Raw genomic sequence first — 16,375 nt, 5'->3', positions numbered from 1 at the left:
ATCATGGGATTGAAATGCAGCTTTATATATATATCAGTTCCCATTTCAATAGGATCAGACTGTCCTCTTCACTTTGTATGTGATGCAAAGAAAACCTGAATTGCATTGAAACTGATGGGGATGGGCTGCCTGACACCCCCCCAAAGCTACTTATCAGTGGTTGTCGGCAACTCTGATGATGCTGGTCAAACGAAGGTGCAGCAAGTAGATAAGAAACCGTTTAGGTTTGCTTCTTGCACAATGCAGAGTGTGAGTGAGCATTTGTTGTAGGGCACATGCAGGGATGAAATTGTCCAGAATAAGTCAGGGGCTGAGCTCCACCTACTAAAATCTATCTATCTATCTATCTATCTATCTATCTGTCTGTCTGTCTGTCTGTCTATCCATCCATCCATCCATCGATCCATGCGTTTTGACGCAAGTCCATTTTGGCCTACTGTCGTCGTAAACATCAAGCACGTGATTCCCGCCCGTCACAACAGAGTTTTGAGTAAGTTTTTGCCCCACCTCTTCTTCACTGAAAGTAAACAGCTCTACTGTACACCTTATCGCTGAAAAGCAGGCGCTTAACCCCGTTGCGCTATCCTTGGTATCAAAACAAAAAACAAGCTTCCCCCTCAGCGAGCGCAGTGGCAGACGTGTTTGTAGCTGGTTATTCTCTAGTTATGCAGGTGGACAACAGAAGACCGACGTCTTTCTGTTCACAGAGAAGACAAAAGGATGACATGTGATCATCTGAGCCGACTGTTGGCACTTTACGTGATATCCTGCGCCGCGCTAACAGCTTCCATCGCCCAAGGCGCACGATATTTCGAAAAGAAAGGTAGGGTGAGAATTTTCCTGCCTATTGCTATTTGTGGTATTCTATTCAAATCAGTGGAAACACTAGGTAAATCTGGGGTAATTGTTCAAAAACATTTAAATAAGAGGCAAACACTTTAAAAATATATTTATTCCTATTTTTGGTGTTGCAATAATTGACAAAATCTTATATCTCAGAAACTGTGATATGGTAGTCCACATGGTGCTCTCTCATGTTCCTGTTGCTGTCCTAATTTGACCTCTTCAGCATCCATGCTGCTGAAAGAGGAGCCAGAAAACCCCAAGTGCTTTGCTGAAGGCAGGAAGGACTTCACATGCTTCTGGGAGGAAGATGAGGAGCGGGCTGGCTCTGTGGATCAGTACTCCTTCACGTACACCTACCAGTGAGTCAAATTCATTATCAGACAAAGTATTTGAGGTTAAATACAGCAATTGTTGTTCCTTTTCCATCTTATAACCAGGCTATAAAGTTTATTGTAGCAGGGTCATTTATTTGCTTTAGGGATTCAAAACTTGTTTTACAGGAGCATAACATTTAAAGAACAAAATACATATCAATGTAAATATAATTTAAAAAAATAGTACCATCCAGAACATCAACAACCCCTTGTCGAACACAGTGTTTCTGTCTTTCTCTGTTCTGAGTAGAAATGAAAACAGCAGCAGGTGCCCACTTTCAGTGGTCCCCGCAGCAGGCGGGAAAAGGCTGTTCGTCTGTCATCTCAACCGAATTCAGATGTTTGTCCAAATGGACATCCAAGTTCATCGAGAGAAGACACTGATCCACAACCGCAGCCTTTTCATCGAATTCGTCTGTAAGTCACTAAACTTTGCTTGTATAACCCACATCTAAAGTTCTCCAAAGAAGTGTTACAGCATCTTTCAGCTCATTGTTTTGGTTTTATGCCACATTTATTGTTCCGGTTAAGTTTCACAGCTCGGTTGTTTTCGGTCAGAGTTGCCTGCTGTTTTCAATGAAATCCTCAAAACTGACTTCATTTAACATGCACAACAAGCAGCAGGAAGGCAGCTCTCAGGAGTCTGTGAAAAGTGTAATTGAGATAAAGGGAACTGGAATAGACAATTTTTCAAGTGATCATGAACACCACTCCAAATGAACACACAGGTGCTGTGTTTGCTACATATGAAACAAGTTGCAAGAGAGTTTGGAGCAGTGTTTCAAGGTGTGAAAGACTTATTGTAATGAGCACTCTTCCCTTGACGTCCTTCCTAAATCCTCCCTAACAAGCACTCTCATGTCTGTTTGAACTGCAGTTCTTCTGGAGCCTCCTGCTAATGTGACGGTGAGCCAAATGAGTCAGCAAGGCCTGCTGAATGTCAGCTGGGTGCCACCTTCTCTGAAATACATGGATGACAGCATGATGTATGAGGTCGCCTACGCTCCAGTGAACAGCCACATGGGGCAGGTATGGCGGTTATTTTTAGTGACCTCACCTACAATGTTAAAGGTTGAGTACAACTGTGAGCAGCAGGTTTGTCTCTTGAGTCAGTTGGTAGGGTGACACATGGATGGTTGATGAGTTAAGGCCAATTTTACAGGTCGAGGTGGTACGAGCCTGCTCAGAGTTGATCCTGAGTGGCCTCCAGTCTGGTACAAAGTACATGGTGCGAGTCCGTGTGAAGCTGGACGGAATCAGCTACAATGGCTACTGGAGCACCTGGAGTGACCCGGTGTTCATGGAAACTCTGCCTGCAGGTGCGTATTCATACACATATGAAGTTCAAAAGTCTGTCACATTTCCCCTGCTGTACAGGAATCTATTTTACTGTACACTCAAAGATTTAATACACATTGATTGTTCTCTGCCTCCTCTAGAACTTGACCCACTCATTGTGTCCCTGACTCTCATCATTTCTTTCGTCGTCATTCTGCTGTGTCTTACAATGCTCCTGACCCACAACAGGTGAGTCAACTAGGAACACACAAAAAAAGATGTGTTTGTTGGTTGCCCCTGTAAGAATCTTAAGCACTAATAGATGAAAAAGACAAATTGGGAATTAATTGTTCAGCATCTGTTTCCTTTTCAGGTTTCTTATAAAGAAGATTTGGCCAACTATTCCAACTCCTGATGGCAAATTCCAAGGCCTTTTTACCGTTTATGGTGGAGACTTTAAGGTAAGACCAAGACTAAGATTTTGTGCGGCCTTACTCAGAAACGAGGCTGCTTTGAGCTAAATGCTAAAGTAGCCACACTAATATGCTTCAATGATCTTTTCTTGGTTTTTTTTATGCAGGAGTGGTTGGGCCAGATCAATGGAGGCTTGTGGTTGACTCCAGCTTTCATCTACTCCGAAGAATGCCCCTCTCCTCTGGAGGTACTCTCTGAACTCAGCCTTTGCCCCACACAACTCTCCCCGCCTCTACCACCAAATGCCCTGAGAGCTTCGACCTCTGTCAGAAAGGAGGACAAGGATGTGAAGAACAATCTAGATGAGCGAGAGCCATTGGAGAGGGGCGATTCAGCAATGACAGATGGGTGGAGAGCCACACCGCATGACCACTGGCTGATCGACCGCTTACGGGAACTCCACAGGCACCCCATCCCCTGCTCCCAGTCTTCTCTGCTGGAGTCTCAAGACGCCTACGTCACCCTCGGCACCATCAACCACAGCGAAGACGAGCACCTGGATGACAACCTCGAGGAGGCGTTACCCCGTGAGGTGCTTTTTGCCTCCAGAAAGATGGTGTCATGTGAGTCTCACTCTGACCTGGGATCCATTCAGCAAAGCTCTGGGTCAGGTCGCCTTTCGTCCCAGTCCAGCTTTGAGTACCCAAACCATGCCTGGATGCCCAAAGGCCCTGGGTACACCTACATGGCGGTGGCAGACTCAGGAGTCTCTATGGATTACAGCCCCATGAGCAGAATCAATGACATCAGGAAAGCTGTTATCTACACCAACGAGTACAAGAATGACATCCCTGCTCAAAGAAGACCTTTCCTGCCGAGGCAGTACCCTGTCCACGGTGACGGCTGACAGGGAGCTAAACTGGACAGGCTGCACACAGACTTAAAGCATAAAGCAGGCTTGGTTATTGGATGTTCACCCAAGACTCCAGCCCCTCATCCACTGTTAAGAAAGGAACCAAGGACTAATACCAAAGCGTAAGCTAAAGGAGAAAAAGTCCACCGGATGCTCCTGGTCTGTACAGGACACTACCATTACACAGAAACGGCAGCTGAGATTTACACCGAATACTGATGTTCAAAGCAAAGGTCTGTTGAGGGAGTGAACACCCCAAGTGTCTCAACATTGATGTCTTCATATTTGAGCTAAGTATCGTCTGATTTTAAACTTAAATGACAGAATGGCTATGAGGTTGAAATATACAGTAGACATCCCAAAATGAATTACTGTTATAAAAAATAGACAAATGCTCTTTCCATTTTTCTTGTCAACAAATTCCAAGAAAAGCCTGAAACCAACAAGATTTTGTCTTTTTACAAGTACCATGCGTGTACCCAAACCCGGGAACCTTGTTTCTGCCGTACACCTCTATTTTTGTCCAATAAAACTGAGCTAGAAGCACAGCTTTTTGCAATACTTTTGCATGCTTACATGCTCACACTGACAAGCTTGCGTTTTTCAGGTTATATTTACTCTGTTTACTAAGTTTAGCATGTGAGCATGCAAACATATGGCTATTACCAATAAAACTACTGCTGAGTCTAATGGGAATGCATTAGTATTAAAGGTATTCAGTCATACAGCCAAAGTACTGAACAAATTAAAATCTTGACCTCATGATGGCAGCAGATAACAAGTTTATATTCATTCTGAGGGGTCATGGATGTCTGTATGTCAATCCATCCAGTTGTTGTTGAGATTTTTTAGTCTAGACCAGTGATGGACACATTTTGAGTCAAACACACACACCAAGTGCACCAAATGTGTATTAATCCACAATTAAATCCTGTTTTTATAATGTAGAATTACTACAGGGTCCAGGGTCTTTCCTTTCTTCAGTGGAAACCAATGGGCTCAGGGTTGGATGCCACAAATAGGAAACTATTTATAGGTGGGCTCACAAATTGTTGGTTTTCATTCTTCTCATGAGATTTGTTGATGGTAACAATAAATATCAAATATCGCCAGCCTTGTCATTTAAATTAACCTCAAATGTTTCTTGACCCCTGCAGTTATTATGTCAGTCATTTCGAGATCTGAAATGCACTGTATTTGTATATAATTTGTATATAATCTCTTTTTTAATTTTTTTTTTTTTTTATGTTTTATCACAATCGTTTCAGAGAACAATCAAAACAGTAACTTGTTGCCGATTCCCAAACACAGGATCTTGAAATAATGAAATCAAATTCCTACTGTAGGCTGTGCAGGAATGTTTTAAGGCTATATTCGTTGTCAGGTAACTGTAGTTATTGGTAAGTTTCTCTCTTGTTATGTTTAAGAGGGTTTTTTTTGTCACTACTGCCATTTTAAGAGCACAGCATGCATTTCATTTCCATTCAAAACATTGAAACTCATTCCCGTTTTGAAATCAACCTGAGTAATTACCATACTCGTTTTTATGCTTGATTGTTTTTGTGGTTTAGGAAAAATATCTTGTAATTGAAAATGTAGGTACACTAAAAGTATATAAGTGCCTTTCTAAACATTGTTGAACATTTTTTTATAGTACAGTGTGACAACATAGAAACAAAGTTTTAAAGCTACTGGCTGTCTTACAAAACTATACATTTGATCCTGTTATGAAAAATATATTTTACAATAAAGTGTTATCTCCATGCTAGGATGAACATTCTAAAGTGTTCTTCCACATACTTCCACAACCAGAATTTATTATAATTTTTTTTCATGCATTTCATTTACAGAAATATTCCAACAAATATTTCTCAATAATGACTTTGTTTTCAAAATAATTATTTTCTATGTCTTTTCTTGATTTGTATTTGAAATACTTTAACTGTGATATCAGCCACCTAAGTCCAATGTTTCATGATGATTAAAGGAAGAAAAACATAAATGTTATACAATGTTAATTTTAATTTTAAGTCTATTTGACAGACAACAGTACATTTTTACAGTGTAAAATTATATTCATATGTTTGACAAACCTTTATGTCATAAATAATTCACTCATTAAATCTTGTTTTTTAGTCCTGTTAACTGATATCTATAAGGGTGAACAGCAGATTAAAGTCTTCTACATTATCAATAAGGCAACAAGGATTGGTGATAGGTTGTTTTTATCACATGACATTGTAGCAGAGGAGATTCATGTCTGTTTCTATTAATCCACCACTGCTAGAGTCTTTTCAAACCATCTTAAACTCCATTAAACCATCAGGGAAAATGAAGAGCTGCCACTCTTGGGCTACGCCTGGCCTGTCCTCACAGTCTTTGGTAAAAGCCTCTGTGATTCCTCTTCCAGAAAGATAAATGTGCCACACCTCCTGTGCTGCCGCTGCCACAGCTTCATAGCCTCTGTCTTCATCCAGAGTACAGCGTACCTGGAAGTAGCGATCGAGGACATCAAGGATGGGATCCGTGGCAGAGGGATCCCCGGCGGCTTGTCTCGTGTCAACTTCTGACAGGAAAGAGGCAACGATGCGGCAGGGGGCCGAGCCTGACGCCCGCTGCTCCAAGACTTGTGTGAGAAAGGCAGCAGTATCACACAGCAGTGCAGACAGCTGTGCAGCACAAGACTGCTCACTTTGGTGAGATCCACTGTGGCTGCCGCCTCCACGACCAAGCAGGAAGCCCTCCAGTCGGTCAACTATGATGAGTGAGGGAGGTGTGGGGGATGTGTTGGAGGACTCATGAAGGCTGGCCACCTGCTGGAGCAGCTCCTCCGCTGTCCTGGGGTAGCAAAACTTGATCTTCTAAAAAATACAAAGTAAAAACCAAGCAGAATTTCGGGACAACAACCAAATTAGCTGTTCGTCACTGTATTGGAACACAGTGAAGGAACCTTTGTTGTCTACAAGGGCTGCAACTCTATTTTATTTTTCATTACTAAGTAATTGTTCAGGATGAAATGTCATAAAGCAGTGAAATGATCAATTTTGGGGGGGCACAAGCTGAGACAAAGACAAAGGAAAGCAGAAGCTGGAACCAGCTGTAATTGATCATTACAGTCGATGTTCGGTCAATTTTCTAATTGATTTATCGGACAAATGTTTGATTGTTATTTGATTGTATCACAATTTAGACCCGATACACAACACTCAGAAAGGCTTTTCAAACTACTTGAAAATAGCTGCTATTGAACTGTTTTCTGTTCAATCTGACGATAAAAGCTCTGATTTACTGTTTCCTGATTAGTTCATTATTTGATTCGTCAGTTGCCAGACAAATGATCCAAGTAATTAATCGACAAAATAAATTATTATCATGCAAAACTTCAAAAAAATGTGTTCTTAAATTGTGAGGACTTTCTGCTTTTCTGTTTTATATTTATAATTTAATATGCATTAAAATGGCAGTTTAAATGTGAATTGTCATTAAGACATGGGAATAAACCATTAATTCTGCAGTCATATTTGAATAAAGTAATACATAACAAGCATTAGTTTCTCACATTCAAATATGCCATCATACCTTACATAAATATATATTCATTTATTAAGTCGTTGATAAGGGCTTTTGACCATAATCCATCCTGTCAGTAAATGTGCATGAATAGTTAATAAACCACACTAATGGTAGACCAGATAACCTGCAGCAAAAGCAACTACTGGAAGGAAATATCTTTCACCCTAGAAAATATTCAATGTATAACGGATCAGTAGATTATTGATTGGGAATAATAATTTACATTTGTCACAACTTTAATGGGTTACTTATTCGAAACAAATATCTATCAAGGCCGTTTTCAGCGTAAAGTGAGCTTTACCTTTAGACTTTCTGGACTCAGGCTGGGGACGCATCGCTGGAGAGACACTGGAAGGCTCTGAATTGGTGTTTGGGTGAAGAACATCACCTTCATGCCCCTCTCTGAGGCGGCTGTGACGGCCGCCAACAGCAGCACGGAGCGGCTGACGCTTCGGTCTCCGACCACCAGTGTGCTGCAGGCGGGTGATGGACGAGCTACGGCGACGTCCTTCTTTACGCCCTTGTGTGACATAAAAGTCCGAAATACAAGGGATAAAATGTCTGCCATGTCACGCACTTTTCATTAACTGTGACGGTTGGAAATTATGTTCTCAAGTTTGCCGCGTCTGTTTACATGTTGCACGCTGGTGCTCGTCCCGCTGCAGTCCGGGGGAAAAACATTTTACTTGATGTACCGTTCCGCATCGAGTCTCGGCCTACACACTGGGACTTTCTGTCGCTATTTTGACCTGTTTGCATGCAATGCACGGCAAAGTTATATGCTCCTTCCACGACCTTTACAAACCTGTGGCGTGGTAAGGACGAGCAAAACATGCGTCTCTATCAGTGCTTCCTGTGAAGCCCGGGACAACTTCCGGAATGTCGGCTAATCTGCATCAGCTGTTATGGCCAAGATGGCGCATCGCCTGGCTGAGTTGGAGGATTCCTTGGACGATAACCAAGCCGGGGACCAAGGAAAGGGTGCTTTGAGACGCTGCAGAGGACGACCCCGGCTCACAGACTCCGACCGAGCACAGAGGCGTCTTGAATCCCGAAAGAAGTACGACGTTAGGAGGGTATACCTTGGAGAGTCGCACAAGCTGTGGAGTGAGCTCCGCCGGCGGACCAGCCTGAGTGATGCGGGTCTGGCGGAGTACCTGATCCTGCTCAACTCCACCTATGGAGAGAAATACCAGCAGAAATACTGCGGGTAAGAAGGACACTTTACTTCTTTACGATAACACTGTTTAAGGCGAAACATAGAGAGGACTGCTCAAACAAAGCTGGTGTAATATTACACTACTGTTTGCATGTTAGACAGTTTTATTCTTTAAGGAGTAGGTGTTTATTGTCGTTAACCAGACCTGTCAAAACGGTGTGTTTCTGTATTACAGGGAGAAGACTGCACCAGAAGTCTCAGTAAAACAGAAAAGAGGTGTGTGGTGCCGTTAGTAGATAGAAATATTTCCCAAGTCAGTCACGTAGGACTGCTGGTTTTATTAAGATCAATTTTAAGTAGTCCACTTATTCAGTTTAGGAGAGCTGCTATTTGCTTACAAGATTAAAAAATATTTTTTAAAAAAATAAAAAGATGGATACAAGAAGCCAGCTCATTTCACACCAAAATGTCAGATTTGATTGACAATTAAAATCCAAAGTGTGTATACAGCTCTCAAAGGTGCTGAAAGAGCAGACAAACAGGAAGAAAGAAAAATATCTACAGGAACAAGAAACTGAACTTAACTTAAAGTAAATCCAAACTAAGATACTGAACTAAAATGTGAATTTTTGCAAATCAGTATTGTGAGATAGTAGTCAAAATGTTGAATGATTGTCTCATTAGAGCTACAATGATAGCCAATTGATTGATTAGCTGATTAACTGAATATGAATCAGCAACCATCTTCATGATGGATTTTCAGTTCTTTACTTCTTCTTTTTTTTAAGTGCAAATGACAAAGATGATCAAGATCCAACAGAAAATGTTTTGTTGCCTTAATTTGTACAAAGGTAAAACAAAAGGTTTTTGACAACATCACTTTGGACTTCAGGGAATTGTGATGGAAATTTTCCAACACTTTTTGATATTCAATAGACCAAATAATTATTTGACCCAATTTTATTTAAATTATTTAATAATAAAAGTAACAGGTAATTGCGTAACTAATAGCTATAGCTCAGTATCTTCTGATGTTGACTTGTCATCTCATAGTATCTCATAATGTTGACTTTACGTTATTTACATCATGTTATGTAATAAAACGTATAACTGAATTTTTAGTCCTAAAATTCTTATCAATTATTTTACTTTTCTTGGCAGAAATGGGCTTCCATAAAAACCCGTATTGCATACATTGAGTGTTACCTGCATTAAAAGTTGTAGTTCTCGCCTCTTGAATGTTTATCTGCGAACAAAACTGACAAGTGACTCAAACTTTATGGTGTTGGAAAACGCTTTCGAAATAATGATTCAATTTGCTTGTAGATTCAAAACACATCCTTCTAAAACCCACTTCTTCTTTCACCAGTCGAAATTTTGTCGTCCTCCAGGCAGGAAGCAGCGCGTGTCCAGCCTCCAGAGTGTGGTGTGTTGGTACCAGGAGCACTCGCGCTCCTGCCCCCACGAGCCCCAGCTCAGAGCTCTGGAGCCCCAGCCCAACTGCTCCACCGCTGCCATCTGGCAATGTGACTCTAACCACTCGTTTGTACAATACCTTTGCTCACCACTGAGGGAGGCAAGTGACTCTGAGCATGAGGAGGCAGTGAACAATGAGGCCGATGGAGAGGCTGCAGCAAAAACAGACATGCCAGTGGCTAAAGGCATCGTTAGCAGGAGGAGGAGAAAGGAGGCTCACAAACAGTTCAAAGGTGCAGAATCATATCTTTAGAGCTTTATCCTTGAATGAATTTGGGGTTTTTAGTTGTGTTGGTGTTATCATTAGTAGTTCAGTTTTAATCAACAACTGGCAAATCCTAAATTCCTTAATCATCATCTTGTTTTTGTTTTTTATTGATCTACTCCATTTGTAGATGTGGGAGAAAATGAGGATGTTTCTGAGATACAAGAAGTGACTGAGTGTCCACCAGAAGAAGCAGCAGCTCTGAACCACCAGTCCAGTGTAGAGGCCTCTTCCAAGGAGGCTGCGCTGACAGGACAGCCTGACTGGGAGATGGAGATGGTGCGACAGCAAGGCTCCCTGACAGCAGCATTTCATTCCATCACCGCAGAAGAAGAGCAGCAGGCTGAGGATGTGAGGCGAGACAAAGATGCAGGAGAAGGAGAGGGCCTGAAAGACGATGAAATCCGAACTGTTCGGCATGATTACGAGTGTGTTACCGTGACGGCATCCTTAGCCGATGAACTGGAGAAGGTGGGTGAGGACTCTGTGCTGTCACAGAGCTCGAGTAGCTCAGCCTCTCTGAGCGCTCAGCCGGAGCTGTCCGTCCCGCCGCCCATGCAGGTACAAGAGCAGAGCGAACTGTTTGACCCTCAGACTCTTCAGACGGTGGTGAGCGGCTGTGAGATTCCTGACCAGAGGACGGCTTTGGAGGGCTCACAGGTAGGTGAATGAGGATCTCCCAGAGATGAAACGGCAGACATCCAGAAGTGTATTATTGTTACAATTGTTTTTTTTCATCTTTCTTCCCATCGTCCCCAGTTAATTATCATCACTGGCCCCAGTTACGAGGCCCTGGCATCGGAGGGAATCCAGCTCAACATGGGCAGCGGAAATGTGGAGGAAGTCACCTGCACTGTCATCGGGGGTGTCACCTACAACCAGGTGTGCGCTTCTGACTCAAAGATCCGAACAGCAGAGGATGAGGACTCCATGACAGGTGCGCTGCATTTGGAACTGGAACTTAATGAACTTCTGAAATGTTCTGTGATTATTTTCAGACCACAAATCTACATTAAAAACTTCTTCACACTCTTGGCACTGATTCACATTGTTGTTGTCCGCTCTGTACTCAACTCCTGATACTGAAAAGAGTCTGCAGGCTGACTCCAGAAGTCATATCATTAATAATAACTACTGGCTGCCACTCTTGTTGTGATCCCAGAGGGCTCATGTAGGCATAACACTGCAGAACACTGGAGTTCACATGGACTTCATGGAAATGTATGTTTCATCCAAATATCCTTTCATTAGATCTGATGTTTTACATCCTGACATCTCGGTGAAAGTAGGGATCCACAGACTTAACACAGTTAAGGCATTTGCCATTAATCCAGATGTTTGGCCCTGGAATCGTAGCTGCTGCTGCTTTTGGTTGAAAACTGCAAAAATGTAACATGGTGACATCCTCAAGTTGGCTTTTATACAAATACTATACAACTAAAACTTAGAGAAAGCCTTCAAAGAAAAAAAAAAGCATAGCTCCTGTTATAGTTTCTAAACGTAGTGAAAAAAAAATCTATTTAAAATGACACTTCATAGCTTAGTTTGACTTGCACTCTTGTAATGACATCACTGTGTTGCACCCTTTTTCTCTGCCATTTCTCCTTTCTTTTGTATTTCTGTTTACAAAGATTTGAACTTTGGATGGAAACTTAAATAATTGAATTCTGTTCCCCCTTCGGCCGAGCGCTCCTGCAGACTAATATGATAGAAGTCCTTGCGTACCCAGCCCTCAACTCAGGAATTTGAAAGTTTTGCCTCCATGAATCATTTCATAATCATGTTTGGCACTTTTTGTCTGCAGGTTTGAGTGACAAACAGCTGCTGCAGCCCACTTTGGAGATGAGTAGTGACAGAGAGCTGCAGAGGAGTCTGAGCAGGTTTGTGGCCCACATACTCTACATGGGGAATTCTACTGCAAATCCCCACCAATTGTAAGAGATTGTATTCCAGCTCTCTCTTCTTGTTATTGTGAATGAAGTCCACAGTGTCTGTTTTTTGCAGTGTCAGGTCAAAGAGAAGCAGGCGAGGCCCCGTCATTGAGGCTGACGGGATGCTCAAGATGTTCCACTGTCCGTACGAGGGCTGCAGTCAAGTTTATGTAGCAATTAGCAGCTTTCAGGTAAACTAAAATGGTCATTCATACTTATTATTGCAGCTTCTGTTTCCCTGCAGAGGAAAATAACTATCTGTTTGTTCTGTTCAGAATCATGTGAACCTAGTTCACAGGAAAGGAAGGACCAAGGTTTGTCCACATCCTGGCTGCGGGAAAAAATTCTACCTGTCAAACCATCTGCATCGGCACATGATCATCCATTCAGGTGGGCTCACAAAGACAAGCATGTCATGTCAGCATGTTTTCATTGGTATGGGCTACATACTAAACTTACTTTTATGGTGCCTCCTGCTTCGATGCTATCTGGTCTTAAAATTGCCTTGTAATTCAGTATTAGATTTGGATACCCAGGCTACATCACCACTCCAAGTTTTCATTTTACATCGCATACATTTTACTACATTTACGCAGGAGAAAGTCTCATCAGAATCAGTGAGCTACAGCGTTACCCGTACAAAGGCTTCACAGCTCTACTTGGGTGGCCTGCCCACGTTGATAAAATCACTGGTTTTTAACTTTGATAAATTAAGCTTTTTTTTTCAATCTTTTTAAACAAATTTCTGGCCGTATAAATGTCTTGAGTTGCATAAGCTGCAGTAACTGGAGGCTTTTCTGTGCGCAGTGGGCTACCTAGCATCTACCCATAGAAACCATCTGAGCCATTCATGGTACATCAGTAAATTGTGGTATGAACTAATAGTCTGCATCAGAGGCATTTAGGGGACATCTGTAAATTGTAACCCGAGTTACACTGTCGCTCTCTAAACTGATGATTTGTTCCAGACTGTGTAATGTCATTTTATTTTTGTTAAAATAGATTTTTACAAAACTGCCATCAAAAAAAGTATCATTCAGGAACCAGTATGAAACTCAAGGTATCGGTACCAGTATGGAACATTTTTGAATGTCATCCAGCCCTGTTCAGAGACCTTTACATGTAAATGTGAGTGTTTCTACAGGAGTCAGAGATTTCATCTGTGAGACGTGTGGAAAGTCATTTAAACGCAAGAATCACCTGGAAGTTCACAGGCGGACCCACACAGGAGAAACACCGCTCCAGTGAGTTACATATGCTAAACAGATCTTACACACATTAAAGCTGAGTGCCTTATTGAAGTTGAAATCTTTGATGCTTTAGTAGGAGCTGGATTTATTGGCCCACAGTATCTACATTCATGATCATCGCTCCTCTTTTCCTTCCTGTTTCTTCCATTTTCTCACCAACATCTGTCAGATGTGAAATCTGTGGCTACCAGTGTCGCCAGCGGGCATCACTGAACTGGCACATGAAGAAACACACTTCAGAGGCCCACTACAACTTCACCTGTGAGTTCTGCGACAAGAGGTTCGAGAAGCTGGACAGTGTCAAATTTCACAAGCTAAAGAGCCACCCAGACAAGCAGGCAACCTGAGGTGTACTCGGTTAACACTAACACTGCGAATCGGAGCAAAGCCAGAACAGTTTGGCCCTCAGAAACCAAAGGAAGACTTCAGGCGAAGAGAAAGACTTTCCTTTGCCGTGTTGCCTGTCGTGTCCAGGATGACGTGAACATCCCCTGTGTTCATACAGGCTGTGGATGAAGGCGGGAGTGGGTCAGTCGAACAGCTGTGCAGGACACAAGCTGTTTCAGAAGAGAGGTCGACCGTGGGTTTTGAACATACTGTATTTGGTGCAGTGAAGAAAAGAACAAAATGAATTTTTTTACCATTTGCTAAACCTAAGGAATCTCTGAGCAATTGTTCATTCAGCTCCAAAACCAAATATACAAAAGCTTACTGCTGTAATAATCATTGCTCTCAAGGCATCACTTTTCACACAACATTATTATTGTCAGTTAAATAAATGTTCTCATTCATTAGCAGTGTAAAGACTGTATAATATTTCCCTATTATGTGGGATCCAGTCTTGGAAGTTACTGTATCAGAGTTTAGGCTGAATTTGGAAGCTCGGTCCTGCTTTTTATTTGATCTGGAAACGTTCACATTCCAGAGATGGTGTCATGGTCCGCAAACACACTGGTGAGTTCTTAATTTATAAACCTTTTTGCTTGTAAGGTTAGAAGCAAAACATATTTTTTTAAATAAACATAAATCTAACCTCTGTCTTGCCTGTCTGAATCCATAAGCTAAGTAGCTAACATTAGGCAGTTAGGCTTGAAGAAACTGAAGTCTAATCGTATCATAATTAATATAAGAGAACAAACTAGCTCTGCACTACAGTATGAAAACAACTTTCTTTATTTCCATGTCTTCTGTGTGGATCATAAACTGGTGGTGCTGATTTTTTAGGGAGCAAATGTTGCTTTCTTTCTTTTTGGGTAGTGTAGAGTTTCAGCTTTAATTCAAAGAATATTATGTATTATATTAACTTTTAATAGACATTTTTATATCTTCCCTCTATTTTCACAGGCTCAAAAATAATTGGACAATTGGTTGATATTGACCAGGTGTGCCTGTTACTTTGTTATTTCATGATAAATGAACTAGTTAAAGATCTGGAGATGACTCCATGAGATTTTGAGAATTTGCATTTTGTTGCTCTCAATATGCGGTCCAAAGAGGCATCAGTGCAAGTGATGGAGGCCATTATTAGGCTGAAAAAAAACAAAATGTAACTTTGCAACACCAAAAGACCTGAAAGAACATAAAATACTAATGAGAGAATTATTGCAGAATTCTTTCCTTGCTGAAAAAAAACCCTGTTGACATAATTGTCAAGTTAAGCTCACTCTAGAGGAGGTAGGTGTGTCTTTGTCAACCAAGAAACAGCTTCAATAATGTAAATATAGAGTTTAAGTCAAGAAGCAAACCACTGGTAATACTCAAAAAAAGAAAGGCCTGATTAGACCTAACTATTTATTGTCATGTTAGTATGTCCAGTTACTTCTGAGCCTGTGAAAATGGAGGAACTGTTTGAGAAATGTCTGCAATTCCTAAACTGTAAATACAATATTTTTGGTAAATCCCTTGAGTTAAATGTGCAAGTCTGCACTTTAAGCACATCTTGATTGCTTCATGTCAAATCCACTGCTGCAGTGTAAAGAGGAAAAATGACTAAAATGGTGTCACTGCATGGTGTAGTCATCAAGTTTATTTGACCCTTTTACAGGGTTCTCATTTCAAAATGAGTCATTTTGAAACATTGAAAAGGTAACTGGAGACAAAGATTTATAATGACTGTGAGGCATCTGACATAGACAGAGAAAGACAGACAGACACGATTGGCCAGACGAATGCCATAACTTCCTGTATTTGTTTTAAATTAAAAGCTCTCTGGAATTTCATTCACAGCTCGGCTTGGCACTAGGTTTAGACCTCGTCTTGTTTCTACTTGTCTGAAATCAACTTCCTATTGCAACTATGAATTTTGAGTGATAAATCTGTCGCCATCACACTGTCAAGGGCACATTTAAAGGCATAGCAACAGTAACTAATGGGGCAGGATATGGCTTGGCGAAAGGTCTGTAAAAAGAGTGATAGAAGATATTTTCAATGAAACAGTTTTGTTGACCTTGGAAAGTGTTTTACAGTGACATAAATCATACATCTTTTGTGTTACATGGGTTAAACTGTAAAACCCTGGTAAGGTCCTTTTTAAAGAGTACGTGTGGTTTAAATGTGATTGTTCCGTCTTTTAATACACCACCAGGTAATATTTCTGATTACATACCAACTGTTAAGATACTACTGCAAATGTGTGTTAAACATATTCCGAATTAGGGCTGTGGAATTGACAAAATGAAGTTTGACTGGTGGTTGTTAAATTTACACTGCTCGTACTGTTAAAAATGTAGGTTCCTCTTTCAGTCATTCAAAGTAAGCATCTGTTGTTTTGACTTGGAGAGCACTATAAATCTTATATTTTCCTATTATCTCTTTCCATCATCTCAGCATCCTGACTCACAGGCATCAATGAGAGCGCATGTGAGTTGAATGCAAAAGTTTCTCAGGAAAATTAACC

The 16,375-nt window shown here is 41.3% G+C and overlaps 3 protein-coding genes across 5 annotated transcripts; 2 read left to right on the top strand and 1 right to left on the bottom strand.

The window, feature by feature from the left end:
* The first annotated feature begins 611 nt into the window (after positions 1-611).
* On the top strand, positions 612-5,827 carry epor (erythropoietin receptor). The gene is made up of 8 exons (XM_069149822.1): positions 612-823; positions 1,070-1,205; positions 1,471-1,637; positions 2,098-2,249; positions 2,383-2,539; positions 2,660-2,747; positions 2,872-2,959; positions 3,079-5,827. Exons 1-8 carry the CDS (start codon positions 721-723, stop codon positions 3,817-3,819), a joined length of 1,632 nt encoding a protein of 543 aa, XP_069005923.1. The 5' UTR covers positions 612-720; the 3' UTR covers positions 3,820-5,827.
* Positions 5,828-6,035: 208 nt separating this feature from the next.
* On the bottom strand, positions 6,036-8,242 carry swsap1 (SWIM-type zinc finger 7 associated protein 1). Its single transcript, XM_069149823.1, has 2 exons — positions 7,700-8,242; positions 6,036-6,686 (listed from the first exon to the last, which is right to left on the bottom strand). Exons 1-2 carry the CDS (start codon positions 7,964-7,966, stop codon positions 6,120-6,122), a joined length of 834 nt encoding a protein of 277 aa, XP_069005924.1. The 5' UTR covers positions 7,967-8,242; the 3' UTR covers positions 6,036-6,119.
* Positions 8,243-8,303: 61 nt separating this feature from the next.
* On the top strand, positions 8,304-14,515 carry znf653 (zinc finger protein 653). Of its 3 annotated transcripts, XM_069149820.1 has the most exons (10): positions 8,304-8,608; positions 8,793-8,833; positions 9,949-10,266; positions 10,429-10,958; positions 11,058-11,235; positions 12,103-12,178; positions 12,303-12,420; positions 12,505-12,619; positions 13,374-13,473; positions 13,649-14,515. In XM_069149820.1, the coding sequence occupies exons 1-10, from the start codon at positions 8,304-8,306 to the stop codon at positions 13,824-13,826; spliced, it is 1,959 nt and encodes a 652-aa protein (XP_069005921.1). In that variant the 3' UTR covers positions 13,827-14,515. The 3 variants fall into 3 exon arrangements, with proteins under 3 accessions (XP_069005921.1, XP_069005920.1, XP_069005922.1); XM_069149819.1 differs by lacking the exon at positions 13,649-14,515 and having other exon boundaries at positions 12,505-13,463; XM_069149821.1 differs by lacking the exons at positions 8,793-8,833; positions 13,649-14,515 and having other exon boundaries at positions 8,490-8,608; positions 12,505-13,463.
* The last annotated feature ends 1,860 nt before the right edge of the window (positions 14,516-16,375 follow it).

Source organism: Embiotoca jacksoni, unplaced genomic scaffold, assembly GCF_022577435.1.
Source record: "Embiotoca jacksoni isolate LCO1_2020_lvr unplaced genomic scaffold, fEmbJac1.0.p SCAF_15, whole genome shotgun sequence".
In the NCBI taxonomy this organism is placed as follows: Eukaryota; Metazoa; Chordata; class Actinopteri; family Embiotocidae; genus Embiotoca; species Embiotoca jacksoni.
This window is presented reverse-complemented; position numbering and strand designations above follow the sequence as displayed.

Excerpts from the sequence above, each read along its gene's own strand:
- epor (XM_069149822.1), top strand. The coding sequence starts at position 721 with ATGACATGTGATCATCTGAGCCGACTGTTGGCACTTTACGTGATATCC. Across the intron at positions 2,540-2,659 it reads CATGGAAACTCTGCCTGCAG|AACTTGACCCACTCATTGTG; the intron begins GTGCGTATTCAT and ends TGCCTCCTCTAG. Across the intron at positions 2,748-2,871 it reads ATGCTCCTGACCCACAACAG|GTTTCTTATAAAGAAGATTT; the intron begins GTGAGTCAACTA and ends TTTCCTTTTCAG.
- swsap1 (XM_069149823.1), bottom strand. The coding sequence starts at position 7,966 with ATGGCAGACATTTTATCCCTTGTATTTCGGACTTTTATGTCACACAAG. Across the intron at positions 6,687-7,699 it reads TGAGTCCAGAAAGTCTAAAG|AAGATCAAGTTTTGCTACCC; the intron begins GTAAAGCTCACT and ends TGTATTTTTTAG.
- znf653 (XM_069149819.1), top strand. The coding sequence starts at position 8,304 with ATGGCCAAGATGGCGCATCGCCTGGCTGAGTTGGAGGATTCCTTGGAC. Across the intron at positions 8,609-8,792 it reads TACCAGCAGAAATACTGCGG|GGAGAAGACTGCACCAGAAG; the intron begins GTAAGAAGGACA and ends TCTGTATTACAG. Across the intron at positions 10,959-11,057 it reads CGGCTTTGGAGGGCTCACAG|TTAATTATCATCACTGGCCC; the intron begins GTAGGTGAATGA and ends CATCGTCCCCAG.